Raw genomic sequence first — 27,900 nt, 5'->3', positions numbered from 1 at the left:
TCCTGATGATGACGATGTTGATGCTCAGCCAATAGATGAAGTATCTGCTTATTTGTGAAACCTCTGCTAATGTAGAACTCCACAGGATGCTCCACATTCTTCATTTTAAATCTTCTGATATTTCCCCTCTAAAACAACATGCAGCCTACGATGAAAACTTAATTCTTGAAATTTCATCTATTTTTTCCCCCTCAATGTGGCCCTAATACTTCATTGTAGGATTAATATCTGACAGTGTGGAGTTTTACTGCTTAAACACTGATGTTGATGATAGGCCTACATTTTTGCAGTTAACAGTTTTAAATTAGAGCTGGACGTTTAAAGATGACAATGACATATTCTTTTAATTCTACAGCATCAGACAAGAGGCAGCTCACTACAAAGACCTTTGACGGGAATATTTCACTGTGTGATGAATTCATTTTTATTCTTCATAACAGATTCCAGTGTGACTGTGACTTGCTGTGACTTTTACATACACCCCACCTCCACCTGTAGCTGCAGTCCCCCATCAAACATCTAGTCCTCTCCTGTATTCGTTCATTAGCTGCAGATGTCTGATGATGAGGATGAGGATGAGGATAAAGAGGTTGGTGAACTGCAGTGTTCTGCTGAGTTTCTGCTTTTCACTGCAAAAGTCCCCAAACTGATCTGACTGACGATAATTAGATTATGAGAGCGGATCGATGAGGAGCAGTGACTCTGCTATCAGACAGAAATTCTAACCCCAGACTCTGATTTAAAAAGTGTCAGTTTCACAGTGAAATCATCCTTAACATATTTTGAAACAAAACCTGTTATAAATTAAGTTTACAAATCTTAAAAGTCTTGTGAGAAATTTGGCACATGAATTATTGAGCAACTCACACTTACACCTATGAACAAACCGCAGCCTTCATACCTGTCATTCCTTGTGCGCTACCGTCCATGTATTTGAGATTACAGAAATAATACAATTGCATAAGTTGTAGTTGAGGTAAGGCGGATCTTTTCTCTCAGCTTGTATGAACAGATGAGTTTCACCCATATATATCACCCAAATTGAGAGATTTTTAAACGACAAACCGCGGCAGCACTGTCAGAGGAGTGAGCAGCAAACGAGGGTCTGTCCCTGGACAACACGCTGTAGTTGTTCAGTGGTGGGGTGGTGCTGTTAGTCAGAGAGACTTCCAGTAAAACAACCACAGACCTGCCTTCAGCTGTCTTTAATCCACATTATTACAACAACAACAACAACAACAACAACAACAACAACAACAACAACAACAGCAGCAGCAGCAGCAGCAGCTGCACGGGGAAGTGCCAGACTCCGCAGAGAAAACACGAGTTTACACGTTGAAACACAGCAGGAGCTGAACTTACATGATGAGCAGGTTGGGACGGTCTCCTCGGTCTCTGTCCGGTCGGGTCGAACCGATCGTGGTTCTACCACGAAGCGTCCCGGCGCGCGGGCGGAGCAGAGCTGGAAATGGGCGGGACGGATCCAGGACAAGACCGGACTGTGAGGGTGTCCCGGGTCTTTACGTGTTTACTGTGTGTGTGTGTGTCCGGGGGTGATAGTGTCCTGCTGCTGACTCACACACACTCACCTCGGTGAGCGCCGCAGCAGCGGGAGCAGTGATGATTAACGGCTCCGTCAGGGCTCGGTCACGGCTGTATATCAGCACCGCGCCGGATCCAGATCGTCCCGGGAGTCTTCCAGCTGAGGAGCCAGTCCGGGTAATTAATGACTCCGGACAAACGTGACGCTCTAATTAACACATTAAGTGAGGAGTAGCCTACATTGAAGTGTTGGAGTTACATTAACAACAGAAACCACAACAGAGACACACACACAGACACACACACACACACACACACACACAGCCGTTGACAGCTGGACTCAAGTTTAGAGTGAGAGAAAAGCGCTTTTGTTGGATCATAACCTGCGTCAAAAGTAGATAAAAAGAGAATAGTTTAAGCAGCTGTGTGCGGTGTGTGTATATGTATGTGCGTGTGCATGTGCATGTGTCTGTGTATGTAGGCATGTACATATAGGAAGTAAAAGCTGAGTGCATGCTATTCCGGTTGACGCTCCTCCTCCTTCTCACTGCTGCTGTTGCGACATGGATAAAGGTTATTTCCCAACAGCCCCACCCCACCCCCTTTCTCTGACACGCACACATGACTCATCTTCAACTGTAACGACCCACACTGTCACTGTGACACCAGGCCACACTGATCCACTACTATCAGCAACACAGTGTAAAGTTACTCCATCACAGTCCTGGGTTGAAAACCCTGCTTGAGTATTATCAGCTGAATGTAGGCCTACTTAATAAGTAATATATAGATAATATATAAGATAATAGCCCATATATTTAGCCGCAGGGTGTTACAGACCAGGAGAAGATTTCTAATCATCAGATTGTTGATACAGCAGCTCCAGGTGGAGCTGCTTTTAACTACTAGTCAAGTGGTTCCAAGCGTAGGGGTCAGGTACGGTGGCCCTGAGAGCTCAACACACTGCAACTTAAGAAAACACATGCAAATAGACAAACACGCTGCAAATCCAGAAAACATCAGTTCATCAGTTTGACAACACATATGCTGCAAATATACAAAGCACAAGGGAAGTGTTTCTAGGGGACACTAAAAAGTGATGAACCTGGCTGGGACTTGTTGTTCAATGCTTTGTGACTTTTGAAGTTAAAAGCATTGAACAACAAGTATATCCCAGCAGGTTCATCACTTTTTTCTTTTTAAGTTTTTTTTTTGCCGTAATTCTGAGAGAGAGAGGGAGACAAAGAGAGAGGGAGACAAAGAGAGAGAGAGAGAGAGAGAGAGAAGATGATATGCAGCAATGGACCACGGGTTGGACTTGAACTGCTGCGGTTAGGATTAGGCCTTCATGTCTGAGGTCATCCAGATATTTTTAAGTGACTAAATCTATCAGATACATGTAAAAAGTAACATATTTAATGTAGTGGAGTAGAATTATAAAGTAGCCTTAACTGGAAGTTCTCAAGTACAAATTACAGTACCACACTGGAGTAAATGTACTGACCTTCCACTGCTGCAGGCTGGTGCTCCACTATCACCACCACCACCACCACCACCACCACCACTACCACTACTACTGCTACTATGGGCTGCAGGTCTTTATGTAGTTCTACATAATTTTTAATTAAGGTTTTACAAAGTAAAACGAAACAACAAACATTATCTCAAATTTTCTCTTGATGATTTATTCTTCACCAACCTGTAATAAGCACATTGGCAGCTCATGGAAATCTGATAAATCTCTGAGCGTTTTTTTTTAACGTATAACCTTTATCGTTTTTCAAAACACGCAACTTCCTCAACACATAAAAATTTAATCAGGTTATACCACAAAACCTGTTGCAGCCAGAAAACACACTGACATGAGCTGACTTTATCATTTTAGTGGTCAGATGACTTCTAGTCCTCTTCACAGTTTCACCTTGAGCTGTTTCATCCTGAAGGAAGTTGATCTATAGTGCTGGAATGTATCATTTCATGATAGTTTCCAGCTGCTTTTCATTTGAATTAGTTTTGAATAATTATGAGATTTGTCTTTTGACGGTATCTTTACTTTTAAAACAAGTTATCATCATATTTTTATACTTGTATTTGAGTAACATTTTCCATGCAGGACTTATACTTGTAACTGAGTATATTTGAACTTTTACTGTAAAGAATCTGAATACTCCCTCCACAAGGCAGAACAGAGATGAAAACCACTGCAGGAATCAGAACCTCCTGCTCTGTTATAATATGATACCTAATTACTGGATTATTAGATTATTTAGATGCAGACAGAGACAGGCTCTGAGTTACAGTTGTCAGAGCTGAGAACTCATTCCTGGTGTAATGTCCCCTCCTGGTGGTGCCTGTGTGTAACAGCAAGGAGGAGTCAGTCCCTGATAGTTTTTATGGTGACATGTTTCTTAACAGTAACACAACTCAGTGTAGAACTGAAGACAGAACAAAGTGTCCTGTTCAGTTAAATCATTTTGATTTTAATGTGAAATTTTGGTAATATATCTCCACTAGTCACAAACAAAATTACATGGCCAAAAGTATATGGACACCTTTGTCTAGGGCTGTTTTTCGTGGTTTCATGGTGATGTGTTCACTTCCCTGAGGGATGACAACAATATTTACTGTTTAATGTGAAATAAATATCTGTCATAAAAACTGTCAGTTTAAAGTCTGTAACTTTTCCACATTAAATGTCTGAAAAACATCTAGACCTATATTCTATGTTGTTGAGTTGTGTTCTTACATTATCCCAAATTTTTCCATCAATTTTCAAACCAGATAAATCTATGATTTTGATCATGATAACAGTACGTGTCATTTGGTCGCCTGTCAATGACATCATATGATCTATGATCACATAAGTATGTGTTTGTCAGACAGAAATTCAACATTGACTTTTATCTAGTTTTAAGCCACAAAACCTCCTGAATGTCTGGTTCATAAGTTATCAGAGAAACAATCAAAACAAAGGTTAGCATCAATCTGTGCTCCAACTCTTCCCTGACGTCTCTGTCCTCCATACAGTGAGACTGGACAAGCTGGTAAAAAAGGCTGGGTCTGTGCTTGGCAGGAGTCCGGACTCACTCATGACTGTTGTGGAGAGACGCATGCAATGTAAGATGGAGGCCATCTTAGACAATACCAACCATCCTCTCCACAACATTCTGGCAGGACAGAGAAGCAAATGTCTCATCTCACTGTGCTGCAGAACAGAAAGGTTCAGGAGATCCTGCCATCAGGCTATACAACACCTCAGCCAAAGGAAGTCGACTAATGTAATTAATTATTGCTCAGCTCCGAGGCACTCCTCTACAGCTAGAATAGCTGAGCGGAGTGCGTAATTTTGGCGCGTAACTCGCCCCGCAGCTTTGAGAAAACCCCGGTAATATATAATACAAAGTTATTCCCAAAATACTGGGAATAAATAATGCATTAGGAATGCATTGGAATTTTCTTTAAAAACCCACAAAGTTTCACCTTTTTTCTACAAAATTTCATCTTTTTTCTGAGTCACCCAGCTCTCTCATACCTGCACGTAGAAATGTGAATCAAACTATAAAACGGAGGAAAACTTCTGCTCTCTCCAAAACACAACAACTGTTTTTACATAACATGTAAACTTTTCAAACTATGAGCACTCAAAGGAAGAGTGGAAATCACTTTTTCTTCAGGTGCCGAGTCCGGCAGCAATACCTGTCTCACTCTCATTCACACTTAATGTAATCGTCTTTTTTTTTCAAAAGAATCTCACTCTGTCTTCGCACTGAGCTTACTCACTCATTTTAAGGAATATCTGAATAAAATAGAGACTGTAAGAAACTTCTGGCTTCAGTGTCTGTCACTATGTTTTAGGTTTATGAAAAGAAGTAACGGTTTTCTCATAATTTGCAGTTGTTTGAAGCCATGTAGAAGCCAAATTCTGGGCAGATTTTCACATTGCCATGGCAACGGCAGCTCATGACCTGTGTGTGTGTATGCGTGCCTAGCAACCAGATAACCAACTCTCCAAGCTACGCTAGCTTTACATTAGCCGCATGTTAGGTCTTAAATTACATTTAGTTAGGTCTTAAATATGTAAGTCCATTTACTGCTTCCTTCGTTGCTTTTTTTTTTGTTTTGTTGAAAGAGTGAATGAAGTTGTGACCGTCTCCGCTGAGACAGAGGAGAGGAGAAGCTACTAGCCCTCTCTCGCTGTCACTTCTAGTCGCGTTGCTCTCCTCCCCGGTAATGTTAAATTTAGCACAGAAAAAAACATAATAGTGGTAATTTAAATAGCGGCTCATGGGATTTATTAACCCTCAGGGGTCCCTCTGTCCTTTTTGGGACATTTTCTTCGGTCAAGTTGGGTTTTTGTCCTGTCTCCATGTTTTGTCTTGTCATTTCCTGTTTTATTTTGAAAAAGTAACTCTCGTTTCAGGTCACTTGCCCTTCCTCACGTGTCACCGGTCTGATTGTCTTCCCTGATTCCCGATTTTGTCCACCTGTTCCCCATTACCCTCATGTGTTCAAATAGTCTGCGTCTCCCTTTGTCTTGTGCCAGTGCGTTCACCCCAGCCTTTTTCACAGTTTGGACCATAGTCATTGTCACAGATTTTGTCGGTTTCCTCCAATAGAGAGATTTTTTGTTGTAAGTTTTATATCTTAGTTTAGGCTCCATAGTTAATGCTTGCATAGCCTTTTGTTTCCTCCGTGTGGAGTGATTATTATTTACTTACCTTTTCATATAATAGTGCCTCCAGTTTTCAGGAGAGTTTTTGTTGTTTCTGTTTCATCTTTTTGTTACTTATTTTTTCCTCTGTAGCGAGAGTGATTTTCTATTAACGTTTTATGTAGTCTTTTCCTCCCTTATCGGAGCGATTATTATTTTGGTAATTTGTTAAACCAAGCTTCTTCTTTAAGAAGCACGTCAGAGGTAATATTTTGTGGTCTGCGTTTATTTCTCTGTCTTGGAGTTAAGAAGCTGAATTTCCCAATAAAGACTCTGATACCCTGCATCTGTGTCCTGCGTCTAAGCCTGGTCGTGACATCTTCACTTTTCTTTTTTGATTTGCTGATCATTTTGGCTGTGTTACAGCTGAAGGTATGGATTTCTGCAAGAAAGTGTCTTTTTTGACATATTTTTAAAATCTAATGTCAGTTACTGTTACAGGTCTATTATACACTGGTAACACATTTTGTACCCTCTGGGGTTCCTCGCGTCCAAAAAAGGACACACAAAGAAAAGGCTATGAAATCATCATATATCAATATTTTTTTCTGCTTTTTTTTGCATAAATCTCATAAACCACTTCAGTTCTGCTCAAACCTACCAAATGTTTATTAGTTTTCAGGATTTTAACCCTTTAAATGCCAGTTTGAAGACATGTTGTCTCTTGTTTTATTTAGAAAAACAACACAGAATATGAGATTTGCCACATAATGCATGATGGAGGGATGTGACATTGTTTTATATCTTTTATATCAAGACATTTCTCAAAACCAGAATATATGATCGGGGTGACTTTTGAACACTGGAAATAAATCATGTACTCATCCCGGCAGTAGCCCCCGTGGCACTCAAAATTTCCCTGGAATTTTTTTGTTATTATTATTATCAGCAATGCGCTAATGGACACATGAGTTTCCCCTAAGGGATATAACCTAAACCTCCTGAACAACTGACACTGAAGGAATCCAAACCAGGAGCAGCTGACAGCAATGGTGGTGAAGACGAGGGATGAATTATGGTGGGATTACAGTAGTCAGGGTGTTAGGTGTTGAAACATTTACATATCCTTCTTACCTGTAATTGTAAATATTATAATATATTTCCCATATTCATTCCTGGAAGAATCTTGTGATACGATTTCAGACACTCCTAAAGTGGACCATGCCATTTCTTGACCGTTAGCTAACATCCTCATTCCCATGTGTGGCTAGCGTCTTTGCTCCTGCGCATTGTACCAGCAAATTGAGACACTGTAGCTAAATATAAGTAGCAGTAGCTAACTATATAGTTTGTTTAATACATTTTATTTTCTTAATGTCAGAGTTTGATTTAGATTGTGTGAAGTATCTACGAAGGAACGCTAATGTTAGCTAGTTTCTAATTTGGGCCTTAAGTAACAGTTTAGCTAACTAATGTTAGCTAGCTGATAGCGCGCCCTTTCATTTCCAGTGTTAGCTTGTCGTTTCATTACCAATGTAAAATGTCATATGTTATGTGCCTCTGTCTTATAGTGTCCTTGTGTGTGTTGGTATGCCCTGCTCTGCCCATCCCTCTCCTCCAGCAGGTGATCAGGCACAGCTGTCCCTGTTTCACAATCAGGAGCTGGGGCTTCAAATGCTGTAGGAGGCAGCTTGGCCGAGGCCATTGTGGGCCATTTGTCGTGGAGCTGTGGTGTTCGTGACAGCCAATGTGACGTTCTTCCCTTTGTGTGGTCGTTTGTGTTTACCCAGTGCTCTACTGCCGGTGCTCTACTCCCTTACTGTAAATTAAACTCCTTATTTATTGCTGGAATCTGGTTTCCTGTTCCGTTTGTTTTGCCCGGTTCTTTATTTTTCATTGTTACTTCCCTTTACCCCTACACTCTTTCTGGGAACACAACACATATATGATCTAATGTTAGCAAACACTGGTGCTCAGTCATGAGCAGTGAGACAATGGAGGATTAGTTGTTGTAGAGATATGTTTTGACATCAATATAGAGTTTATTATTTCATGTATTTCAAGTGTTTGAGTGGCTGTGGTGGTTTATTATTATTTTACCTTTTTGATAACAGACACCTCCTTTGTTTTCACTCTGGAATTCAGTAGTTTTACCTGTTGGATCATTGAACATTATCAAAATCCATGTGTGCTGAAGACTCAGTAATTGTATTAGCAGTGGTAGAAAGTATTAAAGTACAATTACTCTAACTTAAATTTTGAGGTAATTGTACTTTATTTGAGTATTTCCATTTTATGCTACTTTATACTTCCACTCCACATTTGACAGCTTTAGTTAAACAAGCAAGATACTGTGAGGAATCTTCAGTTCAGTGAAACAAATGCTTGCACTACTGGCTTCCTTTTATCTGGAGAAAAAGTTGACCACCCTGATAATCATTTTATAATTCACACTCTGGTGAAGGCAAAAACTTACATGATCTCATGCTGCTTCAACTTCTGACTTTCGTTATTGTTTTGATTTGAGAGACCTCAAGAGGCAGAAGTTACATAATGTGCTCTTGAGGTCTGAATGATTGATCATGTTGTTATTATCATGTTTGTTTGGTTTTTTCAATGATGCTTCTTAAGTTAAGCTAGTTAAAGTCACTGACTGCTGGGCAGATTTCCATTAGGAAGGAAGAAAGGAAAGAAGGAAGGATGGATGGATGGATGGATGGATGTCTTATCTCTCCTCCAGCTCTTCTTCAGCTGGTGTTTTAGTATCACTAGCAGCAGTAGAGTTGTGTTTTTGTGTCGCTGCTTGTTAAAGTTGGATGAAGCCGTGCAGCTCTTAAGGCATCAGAACATTAGACGGAGTCGTGTCTAAAGTGGAAACCAGCTGCTGAGTGCATTTATATAGCAGCAGTGTGGATGGATGCTCCACAAGCTTTTAGCCCCTCTGTCTGACTCCATGTTTGTCACTTCACTTCGGGAATAACAGAGCTTTTAAGGAAGCAGCAGCTGAGACTACAAAAACACTTCAGACTGTGACCTGAGTCCAAACCACAAAACACTGTCTTCTTCTTATTCTGCTCTGTTCTTCAGCCTTTCATCAGTTTAAACAGGAAATATATAAACATTACTGTTAGTCGGAAATATTCTTATCCCCATCAGTGGGTTTCATGTGTATTAAGTCTGAATTAGTTAGTTCTATTCTACAACTGGGAATTTACCTGGAAATTTATACTCACAGTAACAGTAAATTTTGTCAAAACATTGATCGTTTCTGATTAATTTCATTTGTATTTATAGAAATGAGTTTCATGTGAGTAACATTCTTTCTTTATATGTTCTTGTGGACATATCACTTCTATTTAATATCATAATCCACTCATATTCCACATTTAATAGGGAACATTATAATTACGTCTCTTACAAAAATGTATATGAATAAATCAAAGCTTCACTGAAGTGAATCTTAATACAAAAGGAAAAGGTCATGTGTACGCTGAATGTTGGAAGCTCCTGAAACTTTTATGATCCAACATTTCAAACTTCAAGGTCTTTGACAGAGAAACAAAACAATAGCTGATTAAGATTGGGACCCCCCCCCCCAAAAAAAAAAAGAGGTAAAAACAGCAGCTGAGAAGGTTGAAACATTTATATATCCTTCTTACCTGTAATTGTAAATATTACAATATATTTCCCATATTCATTCCTGGAAGGATTGTACCACTATTTCAGACACCCCTAAAGCAGACCGTACCATTTCATAACCCTGTTGTTAGCTGTCTGGCTACATCTTGTCTACCTGTCTCGCTCCATCAGTGACTTGTGTAACGCAGACCCTGTAGGCAAATATATGTAGCAGTAGCTAACTATCTAGCTTGTTTAATGCACTTTACTTTCTTACTCTCAGAGTTTCTGAATTAGATTGTGTGAAGTATCTACGGAGGAATGCTAATTTAAGCTAGTTTGTAACTTTAGCCTTAAGTTACAGTTTGGCTAACTAATGTTAGCTAAGATGTGTCCCAACTCAGGGGCAGCATCCTTTGGAGGCTGGATTTGAAGACCGACTGCATCACAGCAGCGTGACTAGGCTGTCCCATTCTCCTTGAAATGCGGCCAACAAATGCAGCCTTCTTTTCCTGGGCAATGAAGGATCCAACGGGTGGATCATTCGTGGGCCAACCTATCCCAGGATTCATTGCGCACCAGTAATGAAAGCAAACAACACTGACCACGACCAAATGTAAGTATTATCTTTCAGCTCAGTAGCTAATGGTACAGCGGTGGTAAAACCAAGGGCCTTAAAACCTCAAGTTGTCATGGTTGCTAGGCAACCAGAGCTTTGTGATGCAACGGCACACACAGCTGGTGACGCACAGTGTTAGTCCTCCGTAGACTAGATCGTCTCATTTCAGTTTGGCCTTCACGGTCTACAACGGCTATGAAGGGCCACACCTTCGTAGATCCTGTCCTCCAAAGGATGCAGTCCCTGAATTGGGACACAGCTCTAGTTTCTCACTTTAGCTTTTGGTTGGTTTAGCTAACTGATGTTAGCTAGTTCCTAACTTTAGCCTTAAGTTACAGTTTAACTAAGTAATGTTAGCTAGCTGATAGCGCACCCTTTCAGTTGCAGTGTACGTTGTCATTTAATTACCAATATAAAATGTCTTATATGATCTAATGTTAGCAAACACTGGTTCTCAGTCATGAGCAGTGAGATAATGGAGAATTAATTGTTGTAGAGATATGTTGTGCTGTGGTGGTTTGGTTAGTTTTTTAACTTTTTGGCTGGACCACAACAGCAGGGGCCAGCCCTATAATGGAGAATGTAACTGACTGACTGACTGACTCATCACATTTCCACCACTGGTCAACCAAATGCCACGTGAGAGGAAATATTGTACTTTGCACTCCATTAAATTTATTTGACAGCTTTAGTTAAACATTCATGATATTTTAAGGTCTGCAACACTTGTAACACACACTGAAGCATGTACCTGCACTGTTCTGGGTTCCCATTCACCTCCCTTCCCTGACCCCCCTGATTGTCATTGTTCACACTCTGCAGACAAATGTTGACAGCTCCACCTGCAGTAACACAATGTGTGTTTCACACTGATGAAGCTTCAGTGAGGATTGTGGAGTTTGCCCCGCGCTTTAAAGTGCAGTCATATGATAATTTTATGCTCATGCAAACACAGGTGACAGACCTATGAAAAATCAGAACCTGGACTTTTTAACACACCATAAGCCGTAGTGTTTTCCCCAAGCCACTGATCTCTGCTAGATCATCATCCAGAGAATAAACTTGGTGCTCATTTCAACACACATTGACTGGTTTCATAACGATCCCAACTTATAAAGCTGAATTTCAAAACATCAGCAGTGAACAAAATTACACAAACTGAGCTTTCACAACAGATGTCACAATCTTCTGGCCTGTGATAATAATCCTCCAATTTAAATTTCAATCTTGATTTTTTTTTCCTCAGTCTTTCATTTTATAATAATTAACATTTGCATTTAGCAAACTGACTTTAAGCTTCCTATCTCTTAATGTTTGTTTGATTTGATTGTATTTAACCTTTAACCTTTTCATTTATGTGTTAATTTTGTAATGTCGTACACTTCCTGTATCTCATTGTATTCTTTCTGCTTGTAAATAAAGATATATATATACCTAAGAGAACAATCAACCTGGAGCACACAGGGGTAGACAGATGGTGTCTTCTGTGGACTTTCATGTGTTTCCTGTCTCATCTGCAGGATCATGCATGAACAGTCTAATGTCACATCTGTGTGAACTTTAGAATTCGAGTAACAAATCTGATGATTTAAGACTGAGACTTTGACTTTGAAGTCTCATCATGTGACATCATTTGGACCTCAGCTCACTTATACATAGAATGATTAAAGTAATTTCAGCATCAATTGGAGGAAGGCACATCAGACAATCATTGTCTTTTAGAATTGAAATGCAAAGTTCGGGACCTGGTCTTGACTTGGAACTTGATGGTTTTGACTCAGGACTTCACAGACACGTATTTGTGATGTGCAAGAGAGAGACTTTGTACCACCTCATCACAGGTCAGTATGACGGATACGAGGGAAACACCAGCTGCTTCTCTTTTCAGTGAATATAACTGACTGGAGTTACCCAGCTAATGTGACCGGCAGAAACAAACAATTGAGGAGGAACAAAAAATGAGGCAGAGACTGAAGCTTTTACATCGTTATTTTTTTTTTATTTTTCAACAATCTTTTTCATCCTGCTGCGTATTGGCGATGACGTTTTTCTAATATATGATGCGATATATGAAGGTGTCTCAGAAAAGGTGCAAACATCAGCAAACACAAAGAAAGATCCAGAGATTTCAGGCTTTGACAAAGACATTTCAACATGGCAACAGTTCGTTGTCTCTCATAACCCCCGCACTCCGTTCACCTCCGAGGGGCTAACCACCTGCCAGAGGGCCTCTGTTGCTTGGTAATGACATCATCATTTTGCGCCGGTGGATGTCGGCAGTGCTGCAAACTTCCCCATGCAACAGCGACAGCCCTCCGTTGTTAAAAGTTAGAGTGGGAGGTCAGCAGGTTGACTCACAGGCCTGGACTAGTTTTAATAGGAGATTCTGAAAGTTTCAATCAATAATGGAGGGAAAATACTCAGCGATATTATCAGGAAGTTATTTGGAAATTATGGAAATTAATTCATATCAGATTTTAAAACATCTGAGTTGACCTGCTGTCCTCTCTTAGATCACAGAATAGAACTGCAGAGTGCCCTTTCTACCCTTTCTACTACTCAGAAACCGGTTCACAATCCGCAATGCCTTCAGGTGACAACAGATTTACCGTAAATATTAGCCGTGTGAAAAACCATGTTGAGGTTCATGTGGACCAATAAATAATCACCCATGTTCTGTCCCACAGGATGTACGAGCAGTGTAAGGTGAGATTAAAGTGTTTGTGATTGTGTTGAATGATGATGTTAATATGTTGTTAGTCATTTAAAGGTTAATAATAGTTTTGCTTGTGAATTGACAACATTCATTTAATAATAAAAAATAATAATTTTGTGTAGAAAAGATTGAAGAATGTCTAAATAAAAGACTTCACTGAGCATCAACAGAGAAGTTACACAAAATAAAAATAACCCCCTGTTTTTGAACAGATTCAAAGTGGGAACTTGCACATGCACACACACATTTCACATGTACGACTACCCCCTTTGTTTTAAAGCAGGGCTGAAATTTTCAGACATTCTCAAATGTTTTCTACAACTAGAGGGTGAATGATATTACATGTAAATGTTTGTTTCACACACTTTGACAGACGGTGTCATTTGTAAATTCATATCTAAATGATTTTTGTTTTCTTTAAATACTATGATGGATTTTCTCCCAAACTATTTTGTCCAGTTTCTTTTTTTTTTCATGAAATTTTTTTAAATTTAACATAGAGACAATTTTCACTGTTGATGCTTTGAAAATCAACACAGATTTTTTTCATTTGCTTGTTCCATAGTTATTATCTGGTGGTATTTTGGTTTGGAATTTGTAGTGATAGAAAAAAGTGTAGATAAATAAAAACACAAATAATATTAAGATACAAAAGAAAAGTGAATGAGTGAATCTTTTTCAAATCGCAGAAGTGTTTTTTAACATCAGTAGCAATTTTGGGACAAACAGTGATTTTAATCTCCAAATCAAATTCTTAATTTTAGTTTTTTGGCACTATCAGGCTTCCGTTTTCGATGGTGATCCTGTGATGTGACCTGAAGGCAGTGAGACTGTTGTGTTGATGTTAAAGCCTGATATTGAGTTTAAAACCTCCATATAGAAGCAGATGTGAGAGAGAGGACACTTGTGTTACAACATTCCTGTGGAGAGGTCTGGTTGTGTCGAAGCGTACAGAAACATGAACAGGAGAGCACAAACATTTAACGCCCCCTTGGACCAGAAGAGAGAACAGTAGAACGCAGCCAGTGTTCCTGTCGGTCTCTACAGTCCTCGTGGTCCGACCCAAAACCCCAAACTGGAAGACTTTCTTAGAGGCAGTGCGGTGGATTGTGATTGGTTCGTTCATTTCTCTCCTTCAGTCCCTCCATTCATCTGTCCATCTTTAACCAACAAAATACAAAAATTCAAAAGAAAAACAAATACCTGGGCTTTGGCAGCCAATAAGAGTTGACCTCTACGACTGGGCCCACCCAGACTCCGCCCCCACTTATTTTGTCACCTTTAACGGAGCATGCATCACAGTTCAGCTGTAGGGTGAAATAACATTACTGATTCTTTTTCTCCACATGCAAACAATCACTTTGATTCAGTGTCTCTGAATCTGACAAACTCATGTTCAGGTTTACATCTGTCAGCTGATGTCAGCTGAGGTCACTTGATGTTAACTGATGTCGGCTGATAGGAGGCGACTGAGTTTCCCAAAAATGATCTTTACATTAATTCAATCTCTAGCCTGCAATGTTTCATGTTACTCATTAACACATTTGTCCTTTAATTAGCAGCTAAAACCTGTTTTCATCCCTAATGATGGCACCAATTCAAATCTGAGCGTGAATGTTCTTGACCTTGGAAATACTATTTGAGAAGATCATTTTAAATCTTAATCTTGGCCACAAGTTCTCAGCTAAATATTTAGTATATGTTGTGTTAAGAATGTTTTATTATTTGTATTTTATTATTGCCTCTAACTGGTTTCACAGATGTGAGATCATTTCAAATCTCAGTAACATTCAAAGTTCTTCTTTTTTCTTCTTCTTTTCATGTCACAAATCCTGCACACTGTCAACTGCACTCATGTTATTAATGGCAGTTTTTTTAATTCATCAAATTCATGACCTCATAAAAGTCTGAGGACTGAAATGACTTCTATGTTAGATCTTTGTAACCGTTTCATGTCAAAAATGTTAAATATATATCCTAACCCTAACCCTAAGGAAATTTAGACAGGATTACCATGAGATAACACAGACTGTAATGACAAATCCTCCGTGAAGAAATTAAAAATCTGGCACATATTATCTTCCATATCGACCCCCTAGAGAAGCAAACAAGGGTTATTGTTATTATTTTGTAGGACTCTGAAAATGCCTGCTGACCTGTTGATCTTTGTAAACTGAGAAATGGTGAAGATGTTTTTGGGAAACCTGGTCAGTAACGTCTGAGAGGAGTAAAGGGTCTGAGTACCAGAAGAAATGTAGTAAAGGTTGGACAGGGCAGTGCAGCAACTCAGTCTGAACGTCTGAATCTTACACTCTGAAAAAAAAACAAACCTACTTTTCATGACCCCTGTGCAGCCTAGGAAACGCAGTGTGTTATACTGCTGTTTTTTCATGTATTAGTACATTTACGAATGAACTGAAACCAGTGGCTGCGAGGCAGGAAGTAAAATGATGAGCAGAGAAGCCTTTTGTGTATTTAAGGAAAATAACATGATACGACAATCTCTCCTGACCCAGCTGCTGCCGGGTGACAAGCCAACAAAATGTCACGTTGGTTTGAGGTTTGATTTTCCAATCAAAGGCCTGCAGAACCGTTTCATTATTTCCTACAAGGGAAGAAAATCTGTAGCAAATTTTTGGAGGAATAGTGTCTACAGAACAACAACAAAATTCCTTTAAGTTATTTAACAGGCATCACATTTGTTTTGGAAGGTTCTTCACCCAACAGCAGGAAGTCGGTTTTTTTTTCAGATGTGGAGTTCATGATGTTCAGATGAGCTAAGAGTGATACAGCTTTCAGTTTTCAGGGCAGTGCTTTTCGTCTTAACGAAGCAGGGCAGTGTTAAACTTGTTACCACATCCTCCCATCGGCCGACACCTGAACACATCACTGTGGTAAACATTACCATGAAGACCAGGAGCTGTGACCTGGAGAGGACAGTGATGTCAGACCTGACTGAACTAGACATTTTACACACTTTATTCAAATGAAATCTCCCTGAAATGTGTCAGTAAGCAGCTCCATTCAATCTGCTTTAACAGTTCTTCTTCTACATGTGAATTAAAGTCACGAGTCCTGAAGCACACAGACATCAAACATGTGGCATCACCACTCCCTCCTGCTGCAACTTAGAGGCCAAGAATTACCAGGTTTATTGAACACACCATGATTAGGAGGTTCACAGCCTTTTGAATTGATTATGATTAACATGTACAGTGGGGTCCACAAGTCTGAGACCTCTGGACCCCACTATCTGTATAACACTCACCTGGCTCACCTGTCTGTCAGCCTCAAACTTCAACAACACAGTAACAGAAAACAGCCTTTATATTCTTATTCAAAAGAGTCAATAATCAGTAACGATAATCAAAAATCACTTTCAAACTCAAACTGCATTTTTTCATTCATGGCAAAGTAGGAAAAAATCCTGCTTTTGATTCATGTGAAGATTTAAAGAAACATACTTTTGTGTGAGTCCAGGTGCCTTAGAAGAATCAATCAGCAGGAGCAGGAGCGAGCCCGCTGATAACATCATCAGGTGATCATAAATATCATAAGCCCGGCCTCTTTCACATGAGCTTTAGAGGGCGTTTCCTTATTATTTTAACATGTCACCCCTTCTTTCTAAATGCATCAATCGGATCTCAGTGAGACCGACTGCATCATGACAACAGGTCCAGTCTGCTGGGCTGAAAACAAAACACACAACCGTGATCAGAAGTGCGTGATTCATACATTCATACATACTGTGTCATTGGTCAACACAAGAACATCCTCAGTTGTATCACATCACATCGCATCACAGCGTGCCCTGACAGGGCAGGTAACTGAGTCGACTCAGTCCTGTTCAGGCCGGATCAGAGTTACACAACACAGCTGTTAGTGTTTCTATAAATCATTTAAATCCCCCAAACGCATGTGGGGGCGTTGCCAGGCTTTGGGAAAATACATCATGCAATATTTCTGCCTGCAACTACTCAACACTAAAAGTTTTCATCTGATCAGACCCTGAATGCAGCACAAAGACAGAAACAGGAGCAAGCTTGTTACTCTGTTGGTTATTTAAAGATCATACAGAGGTTTCAGTTCTGTGTACTTCACTGTCCTGCTAATCGTTTTCCAAATCATCAGTTCTCAGATCCAGTTCCTTCCCCTCCACTTGGTTTCACTTCCTGTCTGTGAAAATCCTACTGCAGGGAGATGACAAAACCTTCACATGTCACTGTGGTCATGTGCTGTGTTGTAAGAACAGTCATGGTTCTACAAACTGCTGCATTCACATAGCCTTAGACACCAGATGTCAGTTGTTTGCTGGACTGTTTATCTGTTGGGTGTTTAAACTGGTGTCTGCTCCCAGCTTCTGTCACCGCATGAAGAAAATAAAAATAAATTGAATGTGATGGAGTCACATGAACATCTCTCTGAACAGTGTCTGTTTAAGGGCAAAGTATTTGGTTCTGGCAGCGTGTGCACCCATTCCCCTGAATGTGAGTTTGAACACTGGTGCTGTCTCGATGCCTGTGCTGTGAACTACAGGCGTCATGAAGTGAGACACCACCACATGACTCAGTCAGAGCCTGTTACTGCATCGTCCAGATGAGAGTGGCTCTGTTGTTCCATCTGATCACAGATGAGCACAGCTTTAAGAGCAGCACCAAATACTTTGCTGAAATGCCCTGCGTTTTGCCTCTCAGGCTACAGGCTGCTCTGAGGCTGCAGTTGAAAAGTCCTTTTTGCTGAAGTATCTGAGCAGCAGCCATGATCGGCCGTGATCCCAGCTGTTCCAATTATGTAAATGATGAGGAAAGGAGCTTCAGTGCTTCCTATCTTTTCTCCTTTAGCATAGGAAACACTGGACCTTCCTTTATGAAAGGAAAGGAGAAATGCTGTCCCACAATTCCTTGCTGCAGCAACACTTAAAGCGATGCACCATTGTCGTTTCACCTCAACACACCCACATAAATGTGAATAAAAGAGTAAAGAAACAACAGAGCTGCTGTTTTATGTTTGTGACAAGATCCAGAACTGATGGAAATACTTATCTGATCCACTGAAGCCCAAATCCATAAATATAGATTTCTTCTCTTTAAATCCAGTGAGCAGTCAAAAATGAAAAAGCGCCTGAGAGGAAACTCTACATTATACGAAAATAATTTATTCTGATCTGTCGCTCAGTTCCTTATTTCTATTTGATTTTTATTTCAATGGCTCAACTTTCTTCCATGTTATCTTATTTCAACATTTCAATCCTGTTTGTTTTGTTCTTGTGATTAGGAAAGGAGGATTTATCGTCCCAGTTAGTTAAAAACAAAAGCTTAGTGTAAGTGCAGTCAGGTTTGTTTCCTAAGTCCTTATGAATTCTCCTTCATATCTTTGACATCAAGTCGTTTTCCATCGAGCTCGAGGAGAAGTGGTTATGAAGATTATTTTGACTTTTCGACTGCAGCCTCTCTGTTGGGTTTCTTGTGGTTGTGTGTTGATGTGTGGTATTTCTGTTCCCCTGACTTCCCTGTTTCCAGCCACTTACTTTAAAACCAGACCTGGATCATCTCTCTGCAGCTGATTTCATAGACATTCATAGACAGGAAGTGAAAACAGCTGCTGCTTGGAGGGAATGAAATTATTTGTGAAAACTGATGGGAGGTCTGGTAAAATGATCTGCAGGACCATGAAGGTCATGTGATCTCTAGTAAAACACCAGTGCTCTCCACATACTGTCAGAAATCTGCATCTGGATCTGCTATCATGAACCAGATCACATGACCTACCTCCACAGGAAACAGAGCAGGAAGTCTTTCAGTGCTCATTCCCCTCTGACCCTTGTTATAGGCAGTGTCTGCAACAAAACTCGCAACTCCCTGACCCAAGAAAACAGAACAAAAAGACAAAAAAAAAAACAGGATGTGGCAGCTGAAGAACACACAACAGAAAAATCTCATCTTTCTGATTGGACAGAACACGGAAAAGAAGAGGAAGAAGAAGCGCAACGTGTCGAAAGTGCGAAAGTTTTTGCATTCATTAAGTAAGAAATGAAAGGAAGTGAAGTTTCTACATGGCTTAAAGCTTTGGAGTTCTCAGCGCTCGCTCGACTCGGAAAACATTTTATCATCATAGTGACAGAAATGATGATGGTGGTGATGATGATGATTACAATGTGGCAATGAAGAGTAGGTGTGCTAGCCTCCTGGCACCGTTTCAGCAGGGCTTTTTGCATAAAATGTAAATCATCATCATCAACGTCCTGATTTTTCTCGTTTTCAAACAAGCCCCTCCCCCTTTTGATTTAAAATATTTCATCACAAGCAAGAAGATTTTTTCCCGTTTTTTTTTTTTTTTTTTTTTTTTTTTTTTTTTTTTTTTTTTAAGCTTCTTTTTTTCGTTGTTGTCGCCGTCGTCATCGTGGCGGTTGTTGTAGTTGGTGTGGTTGTAGTTGCTGTTGTTGCTGAACAGAGGGAGTGTTAAAATGGGAGTTCGCCTCCTCCTCCTCCTCCTCCTCCTCCTGTGGGGGGCGCTGCAGGCTATGACCCGTCCTGCACTGTGGAGTCCTCCTGCTGCTGCTGCTGCCCCTCCAGGCTCCCTCCCCGCTCCTCGCTGTTCATCGTCGGGCTCCGCGAGGATTTCTGCAGCTTCTCCTCGAGCTCGTGCAGCGACGGCTCCTTATACATGCACACTGCAGGGGGGAGGAGGGGGGAGGAGGGGGGAGAAAAAGCATATGTTATTAACCACAGTGGGATATTGTGTTGTCACTGAAAACAGCACGTACGAACAGTCAGAGAGGTAAAAATAAAACGACAGAAACATCAGTAATAATCGGCAGAAATCATTAAGTAGAAACTGAATTAAACAAAAACAAAGAGCAGAATATAACTGTGAATATATATGGCCTGGCACATGCTCTGTACTGGTAGTAGCACATACTGTAACTGATGTCTTGTATATGTTAAGTTGCATAGATGAGTATTGGTAATATGAATGTACAGGATGTAAAGGAATGTACAGGTAGGTGATATGAGTGTATGTATGTTTAACACAATAATATGTTATTTACAAAAATGAATGTACAGGTGTGTAAAATATATTAATATTTAATTTGTCTGAATGACAGCACCCTAATTTGCTTAATGAAGCAGAAATGCTTTAAGAAATGCAAAATGAAAATACAAAAATAAATAGGTTTCTGGGAAATAATAGGGGAAAACAATAAATAACAAATAAAAAAAAGAAAGGAATTTAAATGGGAAAGTAAATAAAGAAATTAAATTTAAAAAGTGAAGTTAAATAATAGGCCTACAAAGGTAAATAAATACAGAAGCAAAAAGATATATTAGTTTATGTCACAATTTATTACTTAAATGGCATATTAAAGTCATTTATTTTTGATTTTGGCAGTTTCAGTCCTCCATTTATAATATACAGTTGTGTATGCACATGTATGTGCAGGTATGTGATATACAGGAGGGACAAGGAAAGGGAAGGAGGGAGTTAAAAGGAGAACAGAGTTGAGGGGTGAGGAAGGGGTAGAGGGGGAGAAAAAGGAGGGAAAAATAAAGATGGGAGGAGTGTGATGGGTCTAACATGAAGGACGAATTCTGGAGAGGAAGAGGAGAAGATGGACAGAGGGACAGGTGGAAGGTGATAGTTGACAAATGAAGATGGGGGGGGTGTCTGAGGACAGACAGAGCAGCTGAAAGCAGAGACAGAGCTTCATGTTTCCTATTAAACCTCCATGTGTGATATTAGAGCTTCAGCTTGTCCTCAGACTCAGAGGGAGTTCCTACAGGACAACCTCTGCCCCCACCTTCACCTTCACCTCCACCTCCACTTCCTTCCACCAGACTGGTTGATCAGGGCCAGAACAAGACAGAGGCTTCACATACTGAAGGCCAGCACAGTCTCCAGACCTGAACCACATGGAGCTGCTTTGGGATGAACTGAACAATCTTTCATTTCCATTGTAGAGAGAACGTCAGAGTAAGTTCAGCTGCCGGAGGAGTTCCACAAGAAGATTCAAGGCCTCCTTGTTTTGACCTGTGTACTTGTTTACTGAGACATTAACCTGTGTGCATTTCAATAACAACTGGAAAAAATGTTCAGTTGGTGTTCTAAAACTTATGACCAACCGTGTCTCAACAGAAATGACCTGATGCCGATGAGGATAGTTTCATTCTCTCCGAACACAGACTGTGGAAATCAGTATGTGACATGTTTTTACTGATGGAGCTGAACCACTAACGCTAAAAGAGTTTGAGAGGCTGCAACTGACAACGGCTGTGTCTGCAGTTAAATGCATTTTATAAACGTGAGGTGGTATGAAGTATTGTGTACCTGCACAAGATTGATGCAATCATTATATGTCGTGATTTGTCTGAAGTACTGTCAGTGTTTGAGACAGAAACTATTTTAACTGATTTTAAATATAAAGGATTAAAACTCTACTAGAAGTATAGTTTATATGGCAATCCACCTCTCCTCACCAGAACATTACCATATTTTGTGTAGATGATGTAATAATTTATCCAACGAACCAATTTTTAAAGAAATATTTTTTTAAAATGACATTTTTTTGTGACATTACAGAATTATTATTACTTAATTATTTTAGGTTAATGAATATGTGTGAAGGGCAGGTTCAGATAGAAGTGTTATCTCTTATGGAAAATAAAGAACATTTCTTATCTTAAATGCTCAATTTTATTTCCATAAATGTAAAAGAAAAACCAGATCAAGACCTGACCCCTCTTTGTGCTGAAACTGAAACACCTGAATGTGGAGGACCAGGGGTGCACAGGTGTGATGGTCTCACCTTCGATGGGTCTGGGGACGAAGTGTGAGCAGGGTTTAGTTTTCTTCACTCGGTTTCCCTTCATGATGACTCCGTCCTTGTTGAGGCCCAGGAACCAGGCCCGGCCAGACTCATGCTGCCGGTACAGCGTGGACGAGTAGATGACGTAGTAGTTCTCAAACACAGACTCCTTAAACTTACACTCTGCTGTGAACACATCCTGACATGCAACAAACACACACACACAGAGAAAACAGAATGTCTAAATCAGATGATTTACATGATTGTAGTCATCTTCATCGTGTCTCTGCACTGATGACCTGACTCTGCTGGGACAGTTTAAAGTCCCAGTTTAACATGTTGTACCTCCCTCCAGATATAAGAGGTGTGTATGTTGGTGTGTGTGTGTGTGTCCTCCATATAAATCAGGTGGTCGAGGAGGAGCAGAGAGTCAATCAGAGCAGAACAAACACACACAAAGCAAACATCTGTTCTAACACTCAACACCCGTAGTTAGGAGGGGGAGGCAGTTCTCCCTTTACAAACTGTCCCTCAGTTTGTCCTTCCAGGCCTCCGTCCACTTCACTTCCTCAACTATGACAATCAAAGAGACCACGCAGTTCCATTTGTATTTTATCATCAATTTGATGTTTCTATTGGTGCTGACCTGAAGAGTATTAGCTGGTGTCTGTTCAATTCAAACTGTCTGATAATGTAACAACATTGTGGCAAACAAACAAACACATGTGAAAACATAACCTCCTTAGCATTGATCACACTTAAACATTACGCTGCTAACTGAATCGTCTATTTGCTGAGGAAAACACACAACTTATCCCAAATGAAAGGGACCCAGCAGACCTTACTTCATAACTTTTAAGAAGTAAATAACAAAATTAAATTAGTGGTGGGTAGAAACAATATGTATTTTTAATAAAACATGCAGTTTTGGAACACAAAAGTGTGAATGGCCCCTGACAGCTACTGGACACTGGTGCATTACAGTGGTTGCCACCACTGGTCTTTTGGTCTGTCAGCAGGATTGTGCAAAAAGTACTGAACTGAAAAAACCCATAACTACTGATGACGACACACAAACCAATAGAAGTAGAAGAAGAAGAAGAGGAGAGAGGGGAGAAAGAAGAAAAGGGTGGACGAGAGGAGGGTTGAGGAAAACAGAGGTAATAGAAGATGAAAGCTGTTTTTATTCCCCTCTCAGCAGGCTGCCTGCATCACATCTCAAGACACTGTAATTCAAATAAACAGTGTTTAGACAGAAGGGCCTCACACACCACAACTTTACTTTCAACTGTCTGAGCAAAGGAGCTCGGCTCTGTGAGAGGAAAAAAGCTGGAAAGTTTTTATGTAACTGCACAGACAAAGAAGAAGAGAAACCCTCCATCTTCATCAGCAGCTGATGACCTGAGTCCATATCTTAAGGAGTTCACTCCGTTTATCACAGCTCATACTCCACCTTCATCTGGTTTTTGGTTGTGGGTTCATATGTATCTGGATCATGACGTCTGATCACTGGCCTTCACATTTCCACCTGGTATCAGTAAGAGTAATACTTGAACTGGTCCTCATGCACAGGTACAGAAACAAAAAAGTAGAAGTGAAGACCGAGACAATATTGAATCATGTGTCAAAACACTGAGGGATCATGGGTAACATGGAAATCAACTTTATGCAGTTAAATTTGTGTGATAACTCTTGATATGCCAAAGATGCAGCAGTGAAAGTTTAGAACATAAAGTAGGCGTCATCTGCATACGATGAGGTTTTCTTTTCATTTATTGATCTTAAGATCAACTCATGCTGAAGGCTGATGGCACAGGAGCATTTATTTCAAAAGACCATAAATACGTAACACAGTTGAAATCAGCCTCTGTTATAATTCCATATAAGAACTACATACTGTAAGTGTCACCAATCAGAAGAAAAAATGGCCACAAACCAGTGGTGTGCCATCAGGGCAAGCAAGGCAAGCAGTGTTTTTCTCAGTTAAAGATAAAAATAGACATCAGTTATCACTATACCGAAGTGAAGTGATATCTCTCCTTACATCTGATCTCAGAACAGCAATCTGTCACATAAAGGATCTGATGTCTGTTTGCATTCATTTTTTTCTCTATTGACGGCAGAAGGCTATTGTGTTGTATCTACAGTTTCTGTCAATTTCACGGGTCTTTACTATTGATAAAGGCTAGATCTTGTCAAGTGGGAAGGGGAGCAGCAAGTTGTAAGTTTGCACATTGAGGATAATCCTGGATCTTTGACTGGTGATTTGCTACAACCAAAGTGAGCTTGTCAAGCTGTCAAAACCAGCATGACAACACCAGGACACCTGGGATATGTTGTCATTGAATTTGTAACCGATAACTGTCATTTTCTCTTTGTTAAAATGATGATGTTTTGATGCTCATCTCAACAGGACAGAGCCTCCACCTCTGACAGATAAACTCAGCTCACTGTACTCAGAGAAAACACATATCTACTGTCTCAACCCTGTCATCTCTCTCCGCCTCCATCACTCCATCTCCTCTCTTATGCTGTGCACACAGCAGCTGAAGCATTGCATTTTAAAGTTTTATGGAAGGCGCAGACTTGAATAATGGATGGTGGATGGACTTGCTGAGGAAACGCAGCAATGCAACAACTGTAGCTGCACTCTGTCAACGCTGCAGATTGATCAAGCCCGCCCTGTCCATTGTTGTTTTTTTTTAACACACAGTGTCTGATCTTTTTATACCATAATATCAATTTTATAAGGTTTGTGTCTTAAAAACAAAAACACAGGATCTTTCCTCAAAGGGAAGAATTTGATCTGTCAGGTGATGTGACAAAAATACTTTGTGATAAGATCATGCAGTTACGATATCTTCAGTCAGGTTCTTTTACTGCTACCAGGTAGATAACCACCAGGAAGGTGAGCAGTTACTCTGCCTGAGTGTCCTTGAGCAAGACAGTAACTTCACGTCTGTAGACTTAGATCAGTGATGATGGAGAAAATAAAGAGATAACTTAAAGCTTGAGCTGCAGCCTCTTTGTGGTGTTTGTTTTTTACGAAACAGCAAACGTTGCTCAGCAGGATCATAATACTGCAGTGTAAAAATGTAGAATCATATCATCCACAACACCTCTGAAATCATCATCTGAACTCTTTGACATCTGGACTTTTTGGAAAAATAAAGTCTTTGATCTGCTACATAGTAAACTCCATCAGTCAGTCTGCTTCACAGTAAAAGACCTTTTCTGAAAATAAGCTTTAAAACTGCTTCATAGTAAAAGCCCCTTAATTAAAAGCAAGACAGTGACCAATATATATATATATATATATATATATATGTATATATATATTTTTTTATCTGGTGTTCATAGAAAGTTTTAAACAAGTAGATGTTATTTAAATTCATTACATAACAAACACTCAATTTTTTGGAGTGTATTCAAGCCTGAGCAGTCAGAGAGAGAGTCAGTTCTGCACTCAGACTTGGATTTTCTTACTGATGTGTAGAGGAATCCCTCTGCGTTCATGGCCACGTAGAGTCCAGCTTTCACTCCCTGGATGGCCACAACCCTCAAACCCACTGGGATCAGGTTAAACAGAGCTGGAGGGCGAGAGACATAGACAGAGAGAGAGAGAGAGAGAGAGATTGTTGGTTACTGTAGACGTAGAGAAAGGTCACATGCACTTTAATACAAAGCTTCATTTACAGCATAATGAATGTGAAAGAAGTTAAAATCTTTTCCTTCCAATGACTCAAACAAAAGCCATATTGTAAAAGCAACAGTAAATTCATCTTGGGCTTAAAATAACATCACACTGCAGTACTTTAAACTCAGCCTGTTGGTGTTTAACGGTGGTTAAAGCCTTCTGGATGTGACACTGTGCTTCCAGCAGATAAACCGAGAGAAATAAAGACACTGAATAAAAGAGGGGGGGGGGGTGAAGTGATGAGAGGTGATTTAATCCTCGGGGACAGAGAGCTGCAGTGTGGGTGAGGAGGAGGAGGTGGAGGAGTAAGAGGCCTGTGGCGATGGCTGCTGTTAATCCTCCTTTATTTAACTCAGAGACAGAGATGATCTGAGTGAGAGTGTGAGGGAAATCCAAAACATCGCCTCCTCCTCTTCTTGTCCTCTTTTTCTCTTTTCCAAACCAGAGGAGAGGATTTAAAGGAGGCAGCAGAATCTGTAATCCTGAGCTCATCCAATTCCTCTGAAGGATCCAGGAGACTACCCCCCCCCCCCCCCCCCCCCCCCCGATCTACAGCTGGTCATCAAACAGCCATATTTTCTGCTCCTGACTGAAATGAGAACTATCAAATCAAATGTCAGGTCACATTCATTCATTGTCAACTTACTGTCCCTAATCTAAATTCAAATTTATCACATTGCTATGATATACACAGACACTACAGGGGCCCATGTCATGATAACAAACTTCACAGCTTTTTATATGTCAAATATGTTTCCCTCCCAGAAGTAAGCTTCTTAATATGAGCTAAGCGTATTTCAAAGTAACTTGTGTGTATGTAGGTAACCTATAGATTTTCTATAGAGTGTGCTTAGCAACACACACACTTGAATCAGGTCGTAATAAATTACTATAGGTATGGCTCCTAATGGGATGTATAGGTTGAGTGGAACCAGAGAGTAACAGCTATTTTAGAGGAACAGAGAAATAAATCATCTACACATGGTGCTAGTGTGTTAGCAGGTACACAGGGTGTTAGCAAGCACACAGAGTATTAGGCTGTATGCTACAAAAGCTGCTACAGTGTTAGCATGTATACATGGTTAGGATGTTAGCATACAGAGGGGTGCTACAGTGCTAGCACAGTGTGTAAGGGGACCTTGTGGGTGTTCCTTGGGGGGTCACCAGCGAAAAAGCGAACAATTTATTTTCATCCATAAGTAACACAATGAGGGGAATGTTTGAACATTTTGGTCATGGATTTTTCTAAAACTGTGATAAAACATTTAAAAGCAAAAATCTTAGCAGATGGGGGTCCGTGGTCCAATTTGTGGGGTGCTTTATGTGAAAAAGTTTGAGAACCACTATGGACATGGTCTACAGAGGCATGGCGTTTTGAGCATATACTGCAAAAGCCAAACCAAAATTAGATGGTCTGTTTCACGGAGAATTTCATATTTATTCTCGGCCACTGTTTTATTCAATAGTCCACCCTATATTCTTTTTTGAAAAGAGGTTCATTACTGACATGCAATGAATCTTGGGACAGTTTGGTCTGCAAAGGTCCAGGAAATGAGGGACGCATGGGGAAATGAGGGATGTGAGCCTTCAGCACGGGACAACCTTATCGGTTCTTCAAATGCAGCCCCCTGAACTGAGACACAACTATGGTGTTAGGGTGTTAGCATGTACACAGGGTGTTAGTGTGTATACAGGCTTTTAGCATGTACACAAGGTGTTAGCGCGTACACAGGCTTTTAGCATGTACACAGAGTGTAGTAAAAGCAGCAGCAGAGACTCACTGTAGTCGCTGTTCTCGTCCTTGTTTCCACTGATAGTTCCATCAGGCTGCATCTGCAGATAGAAACCCTGCTCACTGAAGAGACGTGTCACAATGCCCTTCAGCTGCGGCTCTGGAACAACAACAACACACACATCAGGATCATACTGCAAACACACACTAAGACGTCAGGTTAACACAGGATGCACACACGCACACACACACACACACACACACACACACTCACACACACATTTGCTTTTACAAGACAGCGTTTCCTGTGCAGGTAGTTAGGATCAGTGATACTGAACCATCATCACTATCTGTCCACTCTAAACACACTTTCACATTTATTATTCAAGTGCAGGGTTTTAGTTTCTGCTCCAGCAGCTACATCTGCTGCTGCTGCTGTCAATGAAAACTTTACCTCCTCACCCCAAACCACTTCCAGAGCTTTTCTGTGTTCTTATGTAGGTTCAACTCATGGGTCACTTT

General features: G+C 40.3%; 2 protein-coding genes and 1 long non-coding RNA gene across 5 annotated transcripts in view; 1 reads left to right on the top strand and 2 right to left on the bottom strand.

Annotated features, from left to right (window-relative positions):
- LOC111663357 (interleukin-1 receptor accessory protein) overlaps positions 1-2,044 on the bottom strand; it is a 37,311-nt gene extending 35,267 nt beyond the window's left edge. The window contains exon 1 of the mRNA XM_087176971.1: positions 1,363-2,044. Coding sequence (XP_087033097.1) covers positions 1,363-1,364 — 2 coding nt within the window. The 5' untranslated portion in view covers positions 1,365-2,044. The remainder of the gene's footprint in view (positions 1-1,362) is intronic.
- LOC147818492 (uncharacterized) lies at positions 1,640-8,044 on the top strand. Its single transcript, XR_015437920.1, has 2 exons — positions 1,640-1,719; positions 5,963-8,044. It is a non-coding gene; the product is annotated as an uncharacterized LOC147818492 (long non-coding RNA).
- A 4,363-nt stretch (positions 8,045-12,407) lies between these two features.
- Positions 12,408-27,900, bottom strand: part of LOC111663362 (fibroblast growth factor 12) — a 72,773-nt gene continuing 57,280 nt past the window's right edge. For all 3 annotated transcript variants that reach the window (XM_023417532.2, XM_023417531.2, XM_023417533.2), the window contains exons 2-5: positions 27,428-27,538; positions 25,436-25,539; positions 21,950-22,148; positions 12,408-19,816 (exon numbers count right to left, since the gene is read on the bottom strand). In XM_023417532.2, coding sequence (XP_023273300.1) covers positions 19,665-19,816; positions 21,950-22,148; positions 25,436-25,539; positions 27,428-27,538 — 566 coding nt within the window. In that variant the 3' untranslated portion in view covers positions 12,408-19,664. The remainder of the gene's footprint in view (positions 19,817-21,949; positions 22,149-25,435; positions 25,540-27,427; positions 27,539-27,900) is intronic.

This window comes from Seriola lalandi, unplaced genomic scaffold, assembly GCF_002814215.2.
Source record: "Seriola lalandi dorsalis isolate HSWRI2012SDOR001 ecotype SW California unplaced genomic scaffold, Sedor1 jcf7180002054575, whole genome shotgun sequence".
NCBI classification, from domain to species: Eukaryota; Metazoa; Chordata; class Actinopteri; order Carangiformes; family Carangidae; genus Seriola; species Seriola lalandi.
The sequence above is the reverse complement of the archived record's forward strand: the minus strand, read 5'-3'. Positions and strand labels throughout refer to the sequence as shown.